This window comes from Chenopodium album, chromosome 2 (assembly GCF_948465745.1).
Source record: "Chenopodium album chromosome 2, dcCheAlbu1.1, whole genome shotgun sequence".
NCBI lineage: Eukaryota > Viridiplantae > Streptophyta > Magnoliopsida > Caryophyllales > Amaranthaceae > Chenopodium > Chenopodium album.
Genome location: NC_137835.1, coordinates 75,805,474 through 75,824,974, shown reverse-complemented (window position 1 = coordinate 75,824,974; position 19,501 = coordinate 75,805,474). Strand labels below are relative to the sequence as shown.

The window sequence follows — 19,501 nt, the reverse complement described above, 5'->3', positions numbered from 1 at the left end:
AGGCATATTTCAACAATCTCCACCTTGACTTGAATCCTCTCACAAAACCAGATAACCAGACGCATTGATCACAATGCCCAGACTCTCCCTGCAACCAGACTTGTCCCGAAAGACAACCAGACCAGATTAGTCCCGTAGGACTCCAGATTAGCCTCGTAGAGCTCCAGATTAGCCCCTAAGGGCTACTAACAGCTTCGAATAATTTGTAAGTCCATGCGGAACTATATTCGAACAAACGGCTTGACAATGCTTCTTCCTAGCACGAGCAACACCTCCCTTGGGCGGCTCAGATATATCCACCTCTCCAACAGATAGTGCAAAAGCCACCTTGTCTTCCCGACCTTTCCTTTGGGGAGAGTTCCCAAAGATTACATGCCGACCAAGAGCCAAACTAGACTGACCCGATTTCAATGGCGAAGACTGTGATGCTTTAAATTCAGACTCAGACTCAGATTGTGAGTGTTGACTGATCTTTCCCGGACGTGGACCACCACCCCCACCTAGAGTGACTCTATGCTCCACCTGTTTCTCAACACTACCATAAACAGATGATGTGACAACACCAGACTCAAAAACAGATAACGTAGACCCTTGCAAAACATACAATGTCTCCCGTTTAACACCTTTCAGAACTACCTTTGAACCCTTGTAGACATACAACCCTCCACCTTCACCTTTGAAACTGAACCCTTTTCTGTCTAGAAGACTAAGTGAAATCAAATTCCTCGTGATCTGTGGAACATGCCTAACATTGTTCAACAAACATAATTTACCATCATGTGTTCGAATTCTGATGGACCCTATACCAATTATTTTGCAGACTTTGTTGTTGGCCATAGTAACACCTCCATTAACCTGTTCGTAGTTCGTAAACCACTCCCTACGTGAACACATATGATAAGACGCCCCCGAATCTAGAACCCACACATCATATTGATGCGCACGCTCATCAGCAATCAGGACATAATCCTCTTTTGAACGGGTGTCTCCATCTGCAATATCTGCAGACTCTGAATTTTCCTGTTGTCTCATCTTCTTGGGACATTCAGATTCCAATGCCCCTTCTCCTTACAGTAATTACAGATATCATTAGGTTTAGGACCCCTAGAATATGGTTTCCTTGATTTTCTCCTCGAATTCCCCTGTCCATTACCTTCACTGGCTACTAATCCGGCAGCCTGATCATCTGTACCTGTAGCAGACGCCTTATGGCGTAACTCTCTAGTATGGAGAGTAGATCTAACCTCCTCTAAAGACACTGTCTCTTTACCAATAATACAAGACTGCACAAAATTCTCATATGACACTGGTAAAGACATTAACAAAATTAAGGCAGCATCCTCATCCTCAACCTTAACATCAATATTACGCAATTCTAACAAAATCGTATTCAATTGATCTAAGTGTTCTCTAAGGGATGTACCTTCAAACATTCGTAGACCGAACAGACGTTGCTTCAATAGCAACTTTTTGGTTAAAGACTTTGTCATGTATAGACTCTCCAATTTCAACCATAGACCCGATGCGGTTTCCTCCTTCGCGACCTCAGTGATAACATCGTCTGCCAGACATAACATGATTGTTGAATGTGCCTTCTCCTCCAGAATGGCCATCTCAGCGGTATCCGGACCCGGTGACTTCTTTGTCGATGGTGTCTCCGCGTCATCTAGACTCGATGACTTCTTTGCCAACGACGCCCATAGCCCTTGCTGCTTCAACAAAGCCCGCATCTTCATCTGCCACAGACTAAAACTATTCCTCCTCGTGAATTTATCAATTGTAACATTCATCCCAGACATCTTTCCCACTCAAATCGAACCTAAGCTCTTGATACCAATTGTTGTAACGGATGTGAGAAAGAACAAATTAATGAATGCAAAACAAATAAATAGCACACACAGATTTACGTGGTTCACCAACAATGTGTTGGCTACGTCCACGGGCAGGCGAGAGAAAAGCTTTATTGATCTTGAGGAAATTCCAGATTACAGATTGATAATGTCAATTATCCATAATAGACTAAGCTATGAATAAACCCTAACTAGGAATATATATAGCTTCCCCAAATAAGATAGATAAGTGCATAAAAACGGCCCATGAAACCCTAATAAATCGTGTGGGTTCCACCGTGCACAAACGGAGAGCTCTCGCTCACCATCGAGCGAGCTATCGCTCGGACCCCAGTTGAGCTATCGTTCATGGTCGAGCGAGCTATCGCTCGGCCCCTATCTCACCTTCGACCTTCGCGAGCTACCGAGCGAGCTATCGCTCGGCCTAGTCGAACCAATATGTCTTCGTGAGCTATAGCTCACTCGCATAGGAGCTATAGCTCCAATTTCGTCGCAACTCCATATGCTTCCGAAACTACCGAGCTACCTCTCGAACTATAGCTCGTTGCTCCTAAACCCAAATTCAAGGCATATTTCAACAGTAAAGTTATATGTAGCCCTTATGGCTAAAATAAGCATTAAACATCTTCTTTTATTATTTTTTTAATTTCGTATGTATAAATTTAAAAATACACTAGTTTTGTGCCCCGGCGATGCCCGGGTAGTTTATGGACTTTTAAGATAAAATTATACTACGTATTATAATTCAATTTGATTGAAAATAGAATTCTAAATTAACTCTTTTTGATACAAAGTCAATCTATATTTATCCAACGTGGATACTTGGCGAAAAATTAAAATGCTAAATGATGTTGTCTTGTGGCCTAATTATAAATTTATTATTTGGTATTTTATCAAAAATATAACTCTAAATTAATAATCTTATTCTAAAATTCTATCCTATAGAATTCTTACCTATTTTTTTTTTTATCTTATGAAATCTATCCAAGGTAGCGCGACACTTGACGGGTTTTTTTTTTTTTTTTTTTTTTTTTTTTTTTTTTTTTTTCAATCATATGAAGTTTATTTAAATTTACCCAAGGTGGCGCGACACTTGGCGAAAAGTAAGAATGCCAAGTGTCGCTGTCTCGTGACCTGGCTAAAAGTTTAGCTTTATATATTAGTTATATGATGTATACATCACGTACAAATCGGTGTATGTAATTAGTTTCATACACAATTATTGTATTCCGACTTTCGGAGTACTAAACCAAGACATTAACTGGCTTCAAAATTGAGACCACTCACATATTAATTCCAAGAGGCTAAAGGCTACACATACAATTGTTGTATGTGGTCCCTACATACAACTCTAATTTGTCATGTTTTGATTGGCTAGAATAATGGGCCCAAGTTCCATTTTATTCAATGACTTCTAATTTTCTCCTTTTTTCTAATGATGTGTCAAAAATTTAATGGTGTTGTAGGTAGGGATAATATACAATGGTTGTATGTGTATCAACTCTCATTGAAGAGTCTCCCACATATCAACCCAGGTTGGTATAAGTGGGCAAACACTAGGTGAAAAAAGGGATTTAGCAGCGGTTCAAACCCGGCTTAAGGCACCGGTTTGAACCGCTGCCTATGTGGGGGGTGCCAATTACACCCCTTTTTGGCTCCGGTTTTGAACCGGTGCCATAAACCGGTTTTGGCACCGGTTAACCGGTGCCTTAAATAATTTCGCGGAATATTTTTTGTTAGTGGTAGTTGTTTTAGGCACCGGTTAACCAGTGCCTTTTTGGTATTTTTTTGTTTTATTTTTTTATTTTTTTTATTTTTTTTTATAACTTTTTTCTTGCAATAATAATAAAAATAATATACAAACAAACATGAAATACGAACCAAACAAAAATAAATGGTGAAATAAGGATTCTTGAAATTGTTATATTCAACATCAAAACAATGGTAAATCACATTATATTCAACAAGTAAATTGTTATTGTACCATACAAAAAAAAAAAAAAAAAATTACAATGAATTATAATTAACTCAGAAATTGAAATTGTAAAACAATAAAAAAAAAAAAAATTTACAACATCAAAATAATATTCCAAAATCAAAATCTTGAATCCTTGTTGCTTGAATTAACACCTGCATAAATTAAAACCCAGAAATTATTAAAACTAAAAAAAAAAAAAAAAAAAAAAAAAAAAAAAAAAAAAAACGAGAAGCAAACCCAGAAAACTAATGCATGAACGAGAAAATCAATTAACCCAAAATCAAACCCAGCAAAATTAGTTGACCCCAGAATTTTGCTGGGTTTTCTGAATTAATCGATTAATCCCAGAATTCAGAAAATCGATTAACCCCAGAAAATCAATTAACCCCAGAATTCAGAAAATCGATTAAACCCAGAAAATCAATTAAACCCAGAAGCAAACCCAGCAATCGATTAAACCCAGCAAACCCAGAAAATCACTTAACCCCAAAACTTTCGAAAATCAATTAAACCCAGAAATTTCGAAAAATCAATTAAGTGCAAAAAATGACAAAATCAATTAACCCAAATAATTCCAAGATCAATTAATTCCAAGATCAAATAATTCCAAGATCAATTACGTCACTCTAAGATAGCATGCATGTCACAAGAGCGAGGCGAGCAAGAAGCACCTACTGCGAGAGGGGCGAAGCCGGGCTTAGATGTAGTTATCAGGTCAGAAGAAGAGGACAGAGAGGGGAGAGAGACAGAGAACAGAGGTCGGAAAGCTGAGAGGAGAAAGAGAGGAGAGAGGAGGAGAGGCGCTCAGTTGGAGGAGAAGGAGGAGAGGCGCTCAGTTGGAGCCTTGGAGGATAAAGAGAGGAGAGAGAAGCTAAGAGGAGAGATAAGGATGTTAGGTTTTATAAATGAACAATCCCGGTTTTTTTTTTTTTGTAGCACCGGTTCAGTGGCACCGGTTCAAACTGGTGGCCTTGTTATTTTTGGCACCGGTTTGATCTGAACCGGTGCCATTGTTCTTGGTCTAAATCCCCGCCCAATTTTAGGCCGGTTTTTGGCACCGGTTTGGTCTGAACCGGTGCCAATTGGGGGTTGCCTATTTGTATTTTTCTACCAGTGAAACCCCGTAAAAAATTAAAAATTAGAAGGGAAGTATAAGAAAATCTACACTTCCAAATTTCAAATTACTTTGTTGGAATTTGATAGCCGAGATATAAGTACAAATCTTATAATCTAACCAATTAATTAAGTAGGCAATTACTCCCTCCAAACATAGTTCTTGTTTTTGTTTTGAGGCCTCTCAAAAAGTTGTTCCCATTTTCTATATTTTCATTTTTAGACACTATGAAAATAACAAATTACCTTCATATTTTTTTTTTATTCACTCAGCTACAATATTTTCTCTAGCTATTTATACTACCCTTACCCTTACCCTTACCCTTGAGCAGTGGCGGATCCAGGATTTCAAACTAGGGGTAGCACTACGCATTAAATAACTATTAGCAAACCGTAAATAACTAGAACTCATAAAGTCATAATAAACTATTTAAATTGTTGCAGTATACTACAATCAAACGAACGAATTGGGTTAACTTTATACACTCCCTCCGTGTGTTTAATAAGAGTTACAAATTGATCAAACATGCTTGTCGAGACACTACTTTGAACATTAATTTATCTAATTATATGTTAGTATAATCATAGGAAATTTTGTAATATGAAAGTATGCATATCATTGTAACGAATCCAACAATGTATTATTCAATAACATTTGTTTTTTATATATTGGTAAATTAATCAAGTCAAAACATTAAGTGAATAGTGAAAAAAGTCAAACTGTAACACTTATTAAAACACAGAGGGAATAATGTGTTATCTAAAAATTATACCCCCTTCTTATTTTAGTAAGTGCATGCACAATTTTGACCTTTTTACTATACATATACCACTTTGACTTGTTAAAACAAAACCCCATATTTACTAATATTAGTGCCATTTAATTTGTCCATAATATATACTCCGTTTATAATTGTTATCAAATTAAAAAGTACTCTCTTAAATGCTTCATGAATTATACACTACAAAGTATGTATTAGAATTATTATCAATCAATTGGTTAAAGTTTTATACGTCATGAATGCATGATGCATTGAATATAAGAAAAAAATATATATAACATGCCATATTTTTTATATACATTTCTATGTAAATTTTCATAAACATTGTTACTTGTATAAAGCTAAATAATTTAATGATCAAGTATGAGCTTTGGAAAAAAAGATATGCACGAAAATGGGAAGAATTACTATGAATGGAGAGAGTATTGTAAATTAGAAAGCTATTTCTACATGGTAATTCATACGAAAAGGGGAAAAAAAAAAACAAAAAAAAAAACACATTAACTGAGTAGGCCTATAGGTCTCGAACTCCCAACCTATTGCAATTAAACAATTCTAACCACATTGGCCGCACCACCAGAGCAATGCACATTGTACTTAATATGTAAGCAATGAAAAATATATATACATAATTATTGCTGTAGTATTTTTAAACATTTTGCAGTTTTTTTTTTTTTTTTTTTTTTTTTAAGGGGTAGCACGTGCTACCCCTTGCTCCAACGTAGGTCCACCAGTGCCCTTGAGCATATACTTTATAGCTACAATTTTTTTTTATGTTTATATTATTTAATTTGCGGTTCACTCATATATCTTGTACATTCCACTCTTTTTATGCACTTTCTCCTTCCAGTTCTCAATTCTAGCTTGTGTTTGTGTCAAATGGAAATGAACTATATACTTGAGAATTGAGGGAGTACTATTTGGTACGATTTCAAATAAAATGTCAGAATGAGACAAACATAAGAGAATAGAGAGAGTATAAACTTAAACTATCAAGTATGCGTAATGTCAACTTGATAATAATTTTTCCTTAGATCACTAATTCACCAGATACTGCTGAAATATTCTTTATTTATATATTTATTCACTAGAAACTGTCCAAACTGATACTGATCAGTAATTCAATTAATTCTGCTAGACAATATTATTATAACAAGTTTGACTAAGTTAACCAATCATGAAATCACTTAATTATTATATAATAGGGTATTATGTGGTCACCAACCATGCACGATAGCCAGAATCACTTAATTGTATCCGTTAATTGACCACTAACGAGATGTAGTATATACCGAATCTCTAAGAATATATAGGCACGCATATAGCCTATGTCAAACAAGAATCTATAATAATGGAGCATCCAACATATCTATCGAGAGGCAAATCACGCAGCGGGTTGGATTGCTAATGTGGGGCATTTAGTTTATGATAGTATAGATATTAATAATGTTTGTAATAATTCTAGTTTGTATTCTATTCTTTCGATTGACACATTAGGAATACCTTTTGTGAGTGTGACTTCCTAATAATTTTTTATCTTACCATTAAAAAAAAAACATAGCCTATGTCAAACAAGAATCTATAATAATGGAGTATCCAACATATCTATCGAGAGGCAAATCACGCAGCGCAACGGATTAGATTGCTAATGTGGGACATTTAGTTTATGATAGTATAGATATTAATGTTTGTAATAATTCTAGTTTGTATTCTATTCTTTCGACTGACACATTAGGAATACCCTTCGTGGGAAGGGCTTCCTAATAATTTTTTATCTTACCATTTAAAAAAAAAACATAGCCTATGTCAAACAAGAATCTATAATAATATGAATAATAAATACTACCTCCGGTTCATTTTACTTGCAACAATTTTCATTTTGGGGTGGTTCAAATTACTTGCAACAAATTTTTTTCCCCTTATTTGGTAACTTTTGGCCTATAATATAAAATGACATATATGCCCTTACTTTTTTTCTTAAACACCCTTATTAAATTACAAATCTGATTTCATTAAATTAAACACCAACCTTAATTAATTAAACTTTCATCCCATTTAATATTCTCTCTCCTCTTCCAACCCCATTTTCATGGTGGCTTCATGGTGTTATGAGCGGCGGGGGGTTGCAGTGGGTCGGGTTTCGCGGTTTCAGATCGACGGGTTTCGTGGGTTTGGTTTTATGGGTTTGCTGGGTTGGTGAATCGGCAGTGCTGGGTTCGTGGTTGCAGATCGGCGGCGGGGGGTTGCAGAACGGCGGCGTCGTGGGTTTGATTCGTGGTTTCAGATCGGCGGGTTTCATGGGTATGGTTTCATTGGTTTGGTGGGTTGGTGGATCGGCAATGCTGGGTGCGTGGGGTGGTGGTGGTGGGTCGGCGGGTTGATGGGTTCGTGGGGTGGCTGGGTTCATGGGGTGCTGGGGTTCGTGGGTTACCGGATACTGCCTGGGTTCGTGGGGTGGTGGTGGTGCGTCGGCGGGTTGTTGGGTGCGTGAGGTGGTGGTGGTGCGTTCGACGGTTTGCTGGGTGTGTGAGGTGGTGGTGGTGCGTCGGGGTTTGCTGGGAGATGCTTGGTGCTTGGTGGTGTTGGTGGGCTATTTAATTTAACTAAAGTTTGAATTTTTTTTTGGGTTAGATTAACAGTTAATCACATACCCTTATTTTTCCATAATCATGTTTTCAATTTTTGCCTTGGTTTTCGAAAACTTGTACTTTGTTGCAAGTAAAATGAATTGGAGGTAGTAAATAAAGTAGAAGGTGCAAATAAGAGGATTCTTAGAGCATTGCCATCAGTGAGGAAAATTTTCCTCATGAGCAAAAATGTTGAGCAAAAATGATGAATTTGGTACTACAACAATGAGGAAAAAAAAATTTGCTCATGAGGAAGTCCAAAAATGCTCATAGGATGAGGAAATCTGATGATGAATAGTGTGTAGTGGGCCCCACAAAAATTACTAATCGCAGCTTTTTTTTTTGCTGAGCCCACCCCCAAAACGACGCGTTTTGGGAAGCTGAAAGAACAAGCTTCCATCAAAACGCGTCGTTTTGATGGTTGCTCAGGAAAAAAAAAATATAAATGCAGCTGCTGACAGGGCGCGTCAGCAGCGCCAATGAAACGCTGACACGCGTCCTGTCAGCGTTTCCCACCCAATCAGAAAATTCCTACCGTTTTAAAACGGTCACATATCTAAACGGCTATTTTCGTTTAAATATAATTAAAAAAAAAAAAAAAAATTTCACAAACGGTCTTAAAATTTTTTTCCCTACAAATAGACATCCATTTTGACATATTTTGACAAACTTTTAAAAAGCACAAATTTTTTCTTTTGCTAATTTTCTCCCAAATCTACTTACATCTAAATATTATTTTCTTATATAAATTTGAGAAAGGCTATAATTAAAAAAAAAAAAAAATCCCATAATTTTGTTTCGTTGTTTTAATTATAATTTCGGAGCAGTTTTGTTGTCAAGTAATTATTATTGTTGTTTATTTAAAAACAAAATTTTAATTTCTATTGTTAAGTTAATAAAGGGTTATTTTTTTGTGTTCCTAAGTAATTTGTTTTTTTTTAATTAGTCTAATATTTAATTAATACGTTATCATTTATTTAATTTTTTATTGTAATTCCGGAGGTTTTTTTTTTTAAAAATAAAGTAATTATTATTGTTGTTATTTTAACATACAATCTAATGGATCCCAACAACCCTAATTACTATCATCTTTCTCAACATTTTTCTGATTTAGGAGAAGATTTCATCACTAATCCCAATTTTCAACTATTCCTAGGAAGATTAGGCAACCCGTCTTTGCAAAATTCTGATCACCAACAAACACCTCCACAAATTCCTAATCAAAACAGTTACTATGAACAACAAACTCCTCCCGTTACTGTAGGGAGCAACTCTGAGTATGATGAGAGCCAAGAAGAAGTTGTTCCGGAGACACCTCAATACCCTCCACCACCTCCTAGAATACCGACCAACCAACCACTAGCTAAAGCAAGTCGCATTTGGTCAGTTGCTGAAGATGAAGCTCTAATTGGGTTATACCTGAAAATAAGTGGAGACGCGCTTGTTGGTACGAACCAAAAAGCATATCACCTTTGGCGAAAAGTATGTGACGCTTATAATGCAGCTCAAGCAGAGAAGCCGCATATACTACCGCCAAGACCTTTGAAGAGTTTAGAGACACATTGGCGAAGAATGGCAGCTGATTTGCTTCAGTGGACTAGTTGCTATGAGGAAGCGGGTAAACTTCCAGAAAGTGGAAGTGGTTACAACGAAGCTGATCGAATTAAAAATGCATCAAAGTTGTTTATATCTCCACTAATCCACAACATAATTTTGCTTTTCCCCACGCAGTGGAAATGGTTAATCAAGACCCGAAGTGGAGGACAAAGCTTAGATGGGGTCTGTCGAAAGAGGAAAGAAAGGCTTGTGGTGCTGATGACGAAGAAAATAGTAGTGGAAGTGGGAAGAGGTCTAGGGCTGAGGGTGAGAGTGACGTTCGAACTGATGGATTTTCGTCGGGAGGTCTACGACGACCTGATGGTGTTAAAAAAACGAAATCTCAGCGTAAGGGCAAAGCAGTGGCTTCCGAGAGTGCATTTCTGAGTATCGGTGAACAGATGAGGGCGTGTACTAAGGTTAGAGAACGAGAAGCAAATCTACGACAACAAAGGTTGGAACTTGATAGGGAAAAGGAAAAGAGGAAGCAAAAACAAGTTAAATTAGCAGAGAAGAAGATGAATTTTGATATGCTGCAATTGTATTTGAGTAAGACAACACCACTCACTGCTGCTGAAGAGGCGCACAAGGAAGAGTTAATTGAACTAGTTTACGGGCGAAGACTCGTGTAGGTTTTTAAGTATTGTGATTATATATTTGTAATGAGCTAAGTATGTACTGAAGTTTATTTGTTTTAAGCAATGACTAGTCGTAATCAGTTGTTTGTTTTGGGTTGCATTGAAAAGTCACTTGTCTCATTTATATCAATCCCCTTTTAATGTATTTTCAGTAGTCATTGAAAAGTAGACAAGTCTCATTGAATTGTCACTCGTGTCTTTTTGGATTGATAGTAGTCATGTGAACTTTGTGTCATTGAATTGTCACTCGTGTCAGTAATTGAATTGTCGCTCTAGTTTATGACCACACATTGAGTCCATGGTTTATAAATACCACTGAAACAATCACCCACAAACACACCAAAATATAATAAACCCTCCAAAAATTCTTTCTTATCCCACATACAAAATGTTTTCCATTAGCTCAACATCAAGCTCATCTGATTCTGATCAATATGCGGAATTTGATCAATTAGTTGATGACTTTTTCACTACTCAGCTACCAACTATGTTGCCTAACCAAACACAACCCCAACCCATAACCGAAATTGATCGTGTTCCAGAGCCTAGAGGCGATACAGATAAGAGAGATAGGGAAAAGGGGCAGGTACAGTTGTTTAATGATTATTTTGCAAGTAACTCAGTATACAACGAAAAACAGTTTCGCCGTAGATTTCGAATGCAACGACCTTTGTTTTGTAGGATTATGAACAAGGTCGTTGAAGGAGATCAATTCTTCCAACAACGTAGGAATGCAGCTGGCAGACTTGGGTTATCTCCGTTACAGAAATGCACCGCAGCAATTAGGATGTTGGCATATGGGACCGCCCCGGATGCCATGGATGAATACTTACGCATTGGTAACACTACCGCTTGGAATGCATTGCAACACTTTTGCCAAGGGGTTATCACCCATTTTGAAGCTGATTACCTTAGAAGTCCCACGGACGAAGATTTAAGGAGAGTCTTGTATCAAAATGAAATGCGTGGCTTTCCCGGTATGATAGGTAGCATTGATTGCATGCATTGGGAGTGGAAGAATTGTCCTATGGCATGGAAAGCGGAATACGCAGGCCGAAGTAAAAATGCTACCCTTATTCTGGAAGCCGTGGCAGATCAAGATTTATGGATTTGGCATGCCTTCTTTGGAATCCCTGGAGCTTGTAATGATCTTAATGTCCTCTATCGGTCTCCGGTGTTTGATGATGTTTTGCATGGCCGGGCACCTCCAATTAATTTTTCTGTGAACGGCCATGAATACAACTTGGGCTATTATTTAGCAGACGACATTTACCCTAAATGGCCTACTTTCATTCAAGGTATAACTCTACCTCAACTTCAGAAGGATAAATTATTTGCTGATAAACAAGCCGCTGCTCGGAAGGACGTTGAACGAGCGTTTGGGATACTACAGGCCAGGTTCGCCATACTACGACAACCGGCACTTGCCTTTAACGAAGACATTTTGTGCAATATTATGAAAGCTTGTATCATTATGCATAACATGATTGTCGAAGATGAACGACACAACTATACTCGGGCCGAAGTTTTGAGAAAGTACTACGAACAAGATCGGCCACAACACAACAGTGCAACAACAAGTGTCACGGTGAACAACAACGAGCCTTTTGAATTCAATGTTGGCCGACCGCCTAACGTTGATTTTGACACGTATGTTCAGAGAAGAATGACCTTACGTGATAGAGACACTCATGTTTCTTTAAAGGCGGATTTAGTGGAACACATTTGGCAAAAATATGGTTCTACTAATGAGTAAAAAAATCAAATATCGTACAATGTTCGAATTCAGTAAGCGTAATTTTAATAATGTAAGGTTATTAAATATTAAAGTTTGTAGAATAGTTTATAATAATTGTACGACAATATATTATTTTAGTATGTAGAATAGTTAACGATTGTACGTTATTTTTCGTTCTATTATTATTATCCAAAAAAATTCGGTTTTATTACTACGGAATTTTTTTTTCAGGTTTTATTTTTATGCACGTTAAATTAGAAATTTATATTTTAAATTCATTAAAATAATTTGATTACTAAACCTAAATCGTAATATTTACACTTAATTATACAAAAATCAACAAATATATGGTGATGTGTAAGAGAGAGAAATGTAAGTGGAGTATTGGAATAAGTAGGAGAGAGAAAGGTGAGGAAATTTTTTTTGATCATTGATGGGGTAAAATTTCCTCACCAATTTTCCTCATGAAATAAAGGAGAGAGAAAGTGGGTAGAGAGAGAATGAGGAAAATATTTTTTCCTCATTGTTGTGCATGCTCTTACTATTATGAAAATGGTCTTCAAGTGATATAATGTAAGATTCAACCATTGTAAAGTCTTTCGAATAATTAAGAAGAATAATTCATTGGTTATTGCGTGCAATCTAGATTTAAGCTAAGATGAAGGATTGGAGTAATTGAAGGGAAAGGAAAATGGAAGGAGATGAATTGGAATTTGGAAATAGAGTGTACATTAGGAGATAAGACAAAATGGGTGTCAGTTTTTGTAATACTACTGCAGTTTAAAATTCATTTTGTTTCGGTACCATTTTTTTAAAAAAATCATTCGTAATTCTTGTGTGTGGCTCAATTATTAATGGCGGGTTCCAGCAAAATAGAACTCAAGAAAGATTTGTAATTGGATCAAGTTGATTTCTATATTATAGTTTTTTTTTTTTTTTTTTTTTTTTTTTTTTTTTTTTTTAGGGTTTGAAAAAAAACAGAATAATTGGATGGTAATGAAGATGGCTAATTTATAATGGTAGGATTTGGTTGTTACATGTAAACCAAGATATATTGGGAGCGGATTGGGGGTAAAAGTCGGATTATTTAAAAATATTCCAAAGGTGGGATTATTTTTCGCGGACGTCCAAAAAATGTGATTATTCCCGACAATTTTTCCTTTTTAATATATAATATAGTAAAGGGGATATATTTAATTGTTTGTAGAAGAGATATATATATATATATATATATATAAAACTACCAAATTATTGTAAGAAATTACCTTATAAAAACTAAAGGGTGTGTTCTATTCGCATGATTTTCATTGATCTAAACTTACTTGAACTTATTAAACCTTATTAAAACTGATTTTAGTTGTAATTTGTACTTGGGTAACCCTATCTTATTACAACAACAAACACAAGTATGTGATAGCAGTAAAAAACGGTGAATATAGCATTCATAGTATCGATACATTCAGTAAAATTGATGTATTCTCCAAAACTCCTGATCGTTGCGCTTTTATAGGGAGCTATAATGGATTAATTTTGATGTTTTTCTTAACGCATTATAACACGATTTAGATGATGCTTTATAATCCTTGTATTCGAAAGTCCGTTGTTATTCCACCTTGTCCTTTTATATCGATGGGATATAGAATAGGTTATAGGCTTGGTTTTGCTCCGTCTAGTTAGGGTGGTGTGTATACACACCTTCGAGGCCTTAGTTTTAGGTTATAGGATAGGTCGGATGCGCACGTTCGAGGCCTTAGTTTAAAGATGGGGATACATTTTATGTTAAGGGTGGTGTGTATTGGTTTGGATATGATCCGGACAAACCTCGTGGCTTACATACTCAGCTTGGGTGGTTCAATTTTGATTCCGAGGAATTTAACTTTGTGGATTTGCCTGATGCTCGTTAAACAAACAGGGCTCGTTATTTAACTTTGTGAATTTAACTTTGCTAATAAGGGTTTTGACAAGACGGCTTAATATCAAAGAAGATCTGTAAAATTTTGTTCATGTTTTCTTGAAGAAGCTTCATGTCTTACATAATATCTAATTCACCCTTAGTTTTCATACTAATGTTAATTCACGACTTAATGTGAAGTGTTATGTTGCTTGTTCTATCGTCTTTACTTTGAACCATGATAGTTCTGTCAAAGTCATAAGAACATGAAATTGATGTAGCTTTAATTTGGTTTAAATCTATCTCACCCTTAGTTTTCATACTAATGTTAATTCACGACTTAAATCTATTGTCTTTACTTTGAACCATGACAGTTCTGTCATAGTCTCATAAGAACATGAAATTGATGTAGGTTTAATTTGGTTTAAATCTATCTCACCCTTAATTCCCAATATAAATAACAGTATAACATGACATAAATCTATAGCCCGTGCTTAATTATAGTAAAAGATGAAAGGATTGAATTTTTTTTAAAAAAAAAAGACATAAAATGAAGCTACTAATTATAAAGAAAGAAAATGAAATTGCAGTGTCTCTGCTTTTATTAAAATCTTATAACTAACACACCAATGTTCATTTGTCTAAATCACACAATTACAATGAAAATTAATCAAGAAACGAAACAATTGAATCCCAGTTGGACCTAAAACTGAGAAATCATACTTATTGACACACTAAGTATCATAACTAACATACCTAGAATTATTCAGAACATTTCAGTACTATGACATAAACTGATGAATCTAGAAATAAGCTACTGACATGCCAAGATATAACAGATTTCTGAAGCAACTATACTCTGTCTTCCTGTATGTTGCCACTTCCCTCATCTTAATCACTCCCATCAGACGTTTCGATCACCTTGCTGCCCTGCGAGTCTTTCCGCCATCAGTCGGGCATTTTCAGAAGCAGCTGCAGCTGCATTAGTGTTGAAAGAATGCTGCAGTTGAAATAGAGGCCCAGCAGATGGTACTGATGTGCTGCCAGCAGGCGCAGTCCTCGATCCAAGAAACGGGTCTTTCAGGAGATCAGTTATTGTAGTTCCAACATCAGCATGAAACACACACACCTGAATGAAGCTCTTAAGCCTTCGATCTTGTACCTTTTTCAATAGCCTCATATCCATTGTTCGCGGTGTGCTGCCTGCAGCATCCTTATTCACCATCTGTAGTGCGCACAACCCAACACAGTTTATCTCAGACCACTCCATCCTACGAGCATAATCAACATTATACTGAGGACTACTCTTGGGTGCAAGAATCTTAGCGATACTCAAATCTCCTAGCTTAATCGTGCCTGAATTTCCAACAACAAAGATGTTTTCGCACTTGAGCTCATTGTGAATAATCGGTTCATTTTGACTGTGAAGAAAATCAAGCCCTGTCAGAATCTGTTGACACCAATTCTTGATTGCTGGACTGTTTTCTTTAACCTGATGATTCTGAGTGTAATTCTTCAAATTCCCAGAATAAAGCTCAGTAATCATGTTGAACTCAACTTTGGTTTCTGCGTCAACCCAAAAATGGTAGCATTTGATTATGTTCGGATGATTAAAATTCTTCAACAACTTAGCTTCTCTAACCAAAGCACGAAGATCATTATGTTTAAGAATTTTCTTACACCAAGCAACTTCTCTGCCATTAATGTTGTCATATCCCAAATAAACTTTTTTAAGATCGTCCTCATCAATCTTCTTTCTGTACCTTGTGTAATGCCCTGTCGAATCTGTCTCCATAACCGTATAATCGTTGTCTCCTCCGCTTGAACTCGAACCCGCCATTATTAGTTAACACAACAGCAAAACAGAACTAAAGAAAGATTTGTAATGGAATTAAGCTAATGAAGTTGATTTCTATAGATGGATGGAATTTTTGTAGGATTATTAGGAGAAAAAACAGAATGTTTGAAATAATGGGTTGATGATGAAATGAATTAGAATGATAAAGGGTATTTATAATGGCATGTGTTTGGGTTGTTTCAGTTAGTTAAGTCAGTTATCAAGATCAAGATTTAGAAAATGCCCTTTCTTGATTTTTTTAATTTTTTTTTAAAAAAAAAATCTTTAATTATCCCTGTATTCAAGTAAGATTTCTTTTGATTAACATTTTAAATGACTAGTTGATAACTACCAAAAATAATCGTTTGTGGAAAATATTGAAAAATGTGACTTGTGAGTATACATACGAAATAACATATTGTATTTATAATGGTAAATATTTGGTTGTTAATTATGTACAAACCATAATATAAACAAACTGATTAATCTTCAATCTATCCACTTGTAGTTAGTTCAATCTGTTATCAAGATCAAGAATCAGAAAATGCCCTTTCTTGATTTTTTGTTTATTTTTTTTCCTTCTAATTTTATTAACTGATTAATTGGTTTGTTTAATTTTGATTTTAGAGGACGAAGTGTATACTACTAAATAATTTCCGTAGAGGTTGCATAAACATAGTCAAAGTTAGCCTCATCATCAACCAAGACCCTATCAGTAGAGAACTAGCTAGAGATGACACGATAATACCACACACTTGCAAGCTCAAGAGTTTTATTTGAGATCTCTAGTGACAGAAATTTATTGCCCATGGCCCTGTTCTTAATAAGACGCTTAATAATAAGTTATAGAGTAACGAGACGAGGGAGGATTGAATTGAAAAGTAATGAAATTAGACGCGTAATAGTAAGTTATAGAGTAACGAGATGAGAAAATTGAAAAGTAAAGAAATTGTACATAAAGACACTAATTATAAAGAAAGAAAGACAAATTGCATAGCCTAAAGTTTTATTAAAATCTTATAAGTAACACACCAATGTTGTGACACTAATTACATTTCTGTACTATTAGCCTCAACAAAGACCTTATTAGTAGAGATCATACTTATTGAAACACCTAGAATTATTCAGAAATTTCCTGTACTACGACATAAACCAAAGTCTAATTTGTACTAAAGAATCAATTAAACTGATGAGCCTTCTGATGCAACTACATTTTGAGTCTTCCTGTTGCCACTTCCCTCATTGTATCTACTCCGATCAGACGATTCACCTTGCAAGTGTTTCCTGATTTGCCAGACCCATTGCATTAGCTGTCAGTCGGGCTTCTTCATCATCAGATGTGTCGATGTTAGGCAAGACAGACATTCCCTCTTCATCAGCAGACGTATTGATGTCAGGCAAGACAGGCATTCCCTCTTCAACATCATCAGATGCATCGATGTCAGGAAACACAGGCATTCCATGCTGCTGCTGCTGCTGTTGCTGATCCTGCTGCGCGTCTTGGTTCTGTTGGACCTCTTCATCAGATGCAGCTACATTATTGTCGTCAGGCACTCCATGCTGATTCTGTTGTTGTTGCTGCCGCTGATTCTGCTGTTGTTGCTGCTGCTGATCCTGTTGCGCGTCTTGGTTGTGTGGCATTATGATTGGGGGAGCACCTGCCTGATGATACACAACAGATCTCTCAGTAGATGAAATCCGAAGAGATGAAACACTGTCAAAGATTAAAACAATGTTACTGTTACTGCCCTCATTGCTATCATATTCAGCCACAAGTTTTGCTATCAGTTGCTCTATACTCTCAGAAATCGATGCGGCCTCTACATCAGACAGTTCAAGTGGTTGTCTTAAACCCTCCACGACTCCCTGAACTGTATCATGATTGACTGTATACATAAATGTTTCCCTGAAATTCTTTATCGTAACGAACCCGAGTATCACTTCACCACCGCCCCTCATTTGTCGTCCCATCAATTGTCCTCCTAACGTGAAACTCTCACGCTCTCTGTCGATTTCCCTAGCAGACGGCAGCAGCAATACATCCCTCTGATTATCCACAGGAACACTCACATTCGGATCACTTGGTGCAAGAAACGGATCATTCAAGAGATCAGTTACAGTAGTCACAACACTTGTAGGAATCAGACACCTCCGAATGAACTTCTTAAGCTGCAGATCTTTCACTCTTTTTAGTTCAGCAGGCATTACACGCGAATCAACCAGTCTCCTGTCTACATCTTCCTTAGTCACCATCTGCAACACGGTCATCCCAAAATAGTATATCTCAGACCGCGAAATATGAAAAAGATCAGCACTAGCATCAGGAGTAAGTGGTGTTTCCCAACCCATAGACGCGGCTTCACACAGATCTCCTATCTTAACTGAACCTGTTTCTCCAACAACAATGTTTTCACACCTGATACTATGATGAATAATCGCCGGATTTCGTTGGTGAAGATAATGTAACCCTTCAAGAATCTGTCGACACCAAATCTTGATAGTTGGCAATGCAGTACTGTCCAAAATCAAGCGATTATTCCTGATAAAATCTCTCAAATTACAAGAATATAACTCAGTAATCAAGTCAACCGTGTTTGAGTTAGGATCAACCCAAAAATCGTAGCATTTGAGTATACTAGAATGGTCAGAATCCGTCAAATCATGAGCTTCATCCATCAAACCATCATAATTTTGCTCTGTTATATTCTTCTTAACCCAAGCAATAACTCTGTTATTAACCCTGTCTAACCCCTTGTAAACCACTTTTGATACGCCTTGTTCAATGGTGTTATCATACTTTGTGTATTGCCTTATCGTACCATCGTCTCCATGTGAACTCGAAGCCGCCATTACTAGTTAATAACAACAGCAAAACAGAACTAAAGTTGTGGAATCAAGTTGATTCTAATGGATGGAATTTTTTTTTGTTGTGATTGAAGGAAAAACAGAAGGAAATTCGGATGAGTTGATGATGAAATGAATTAGAATGGTAGTGTAAAAGGGTAGTAGTTAGTTAAGTTAGTTATTCGGATCTTTGATTTATCCATTTGTTGTAGTTAGTTAAGTTAGTTATCAAGATCAAGAAATAGAAAAGGCCCTTTCTTGATTTTTATTTTTTAATTATGATAAAATAGTTTTTATTAGTGCCGCTACCTTGTATTAGTTAGTATCCGTCTATACTACGAGTACTTCATATCTTTTAGTTATAGACTTTGTAAGTTTGTGTAAATAAGAATTAAAAACCTGAATTTGAGCCATATTTTCATGTAAATAAGAATTATGATCAACTAATGAAACTATACGTTTGTCATCATTTGGGGAAATTGGAATAGGGTACTTATTGAGATGTTCTTTAGAGAAACGATTGTCCGATTTGACATTAATACGGTTTGGTTTAGTTCGAGAAATGTCAAACTGTATTTTTACAATTTGGTTCGAGAAATGTCAAACC

The 19,501-nt window shown here is 36.2% G+C and overlaps 2 protein-coding genes across 2 annotated transcripts; both read right to left on the bottom strand.

Moving 5' to 3' along the window:
- Positions 1 to 15,117: 15,117 nt before the first annotated feature.
- LOC145575788 (putative serine/threonine-protein kinase WNK6) lies at positions 15,118 to 16,053 on the bottom strand. Its single transcript, XM_081633591.1, has one exon. It carries the CDS (start codon positions 16,051 to 16,053, stop codon positions 15,118 to 15,120), a length of 936 nt encoding a protein of 311 aa, XP_081489717.1.
- A 1,263-nt stretch (positions 16,054 to 17,316) lies between these two features.
- LOC145575778 (putative serine/threonine-protein kinase WNK4) lies at positions 17,317 to 18,900 on the bottom strand. The gene is made up of 2 exons (XM_081633589.1): positions 17,709 to 18,900; positions 17,317 to 17,582 (listed from the first exon to the last, which is right to left on the bottom strand). The coding sequence occupies exons 1-2, from the start codon at positions 18,898 to 18,900 to the stop codon at positions 17,317 to 17,319; spliced, it is 1,458 nt and encodes a 485-aa protein (XP_081489715.1).
- Between the last annotated feature and the right edge of the window lie 601 nt (positions 18,901 to 19,501).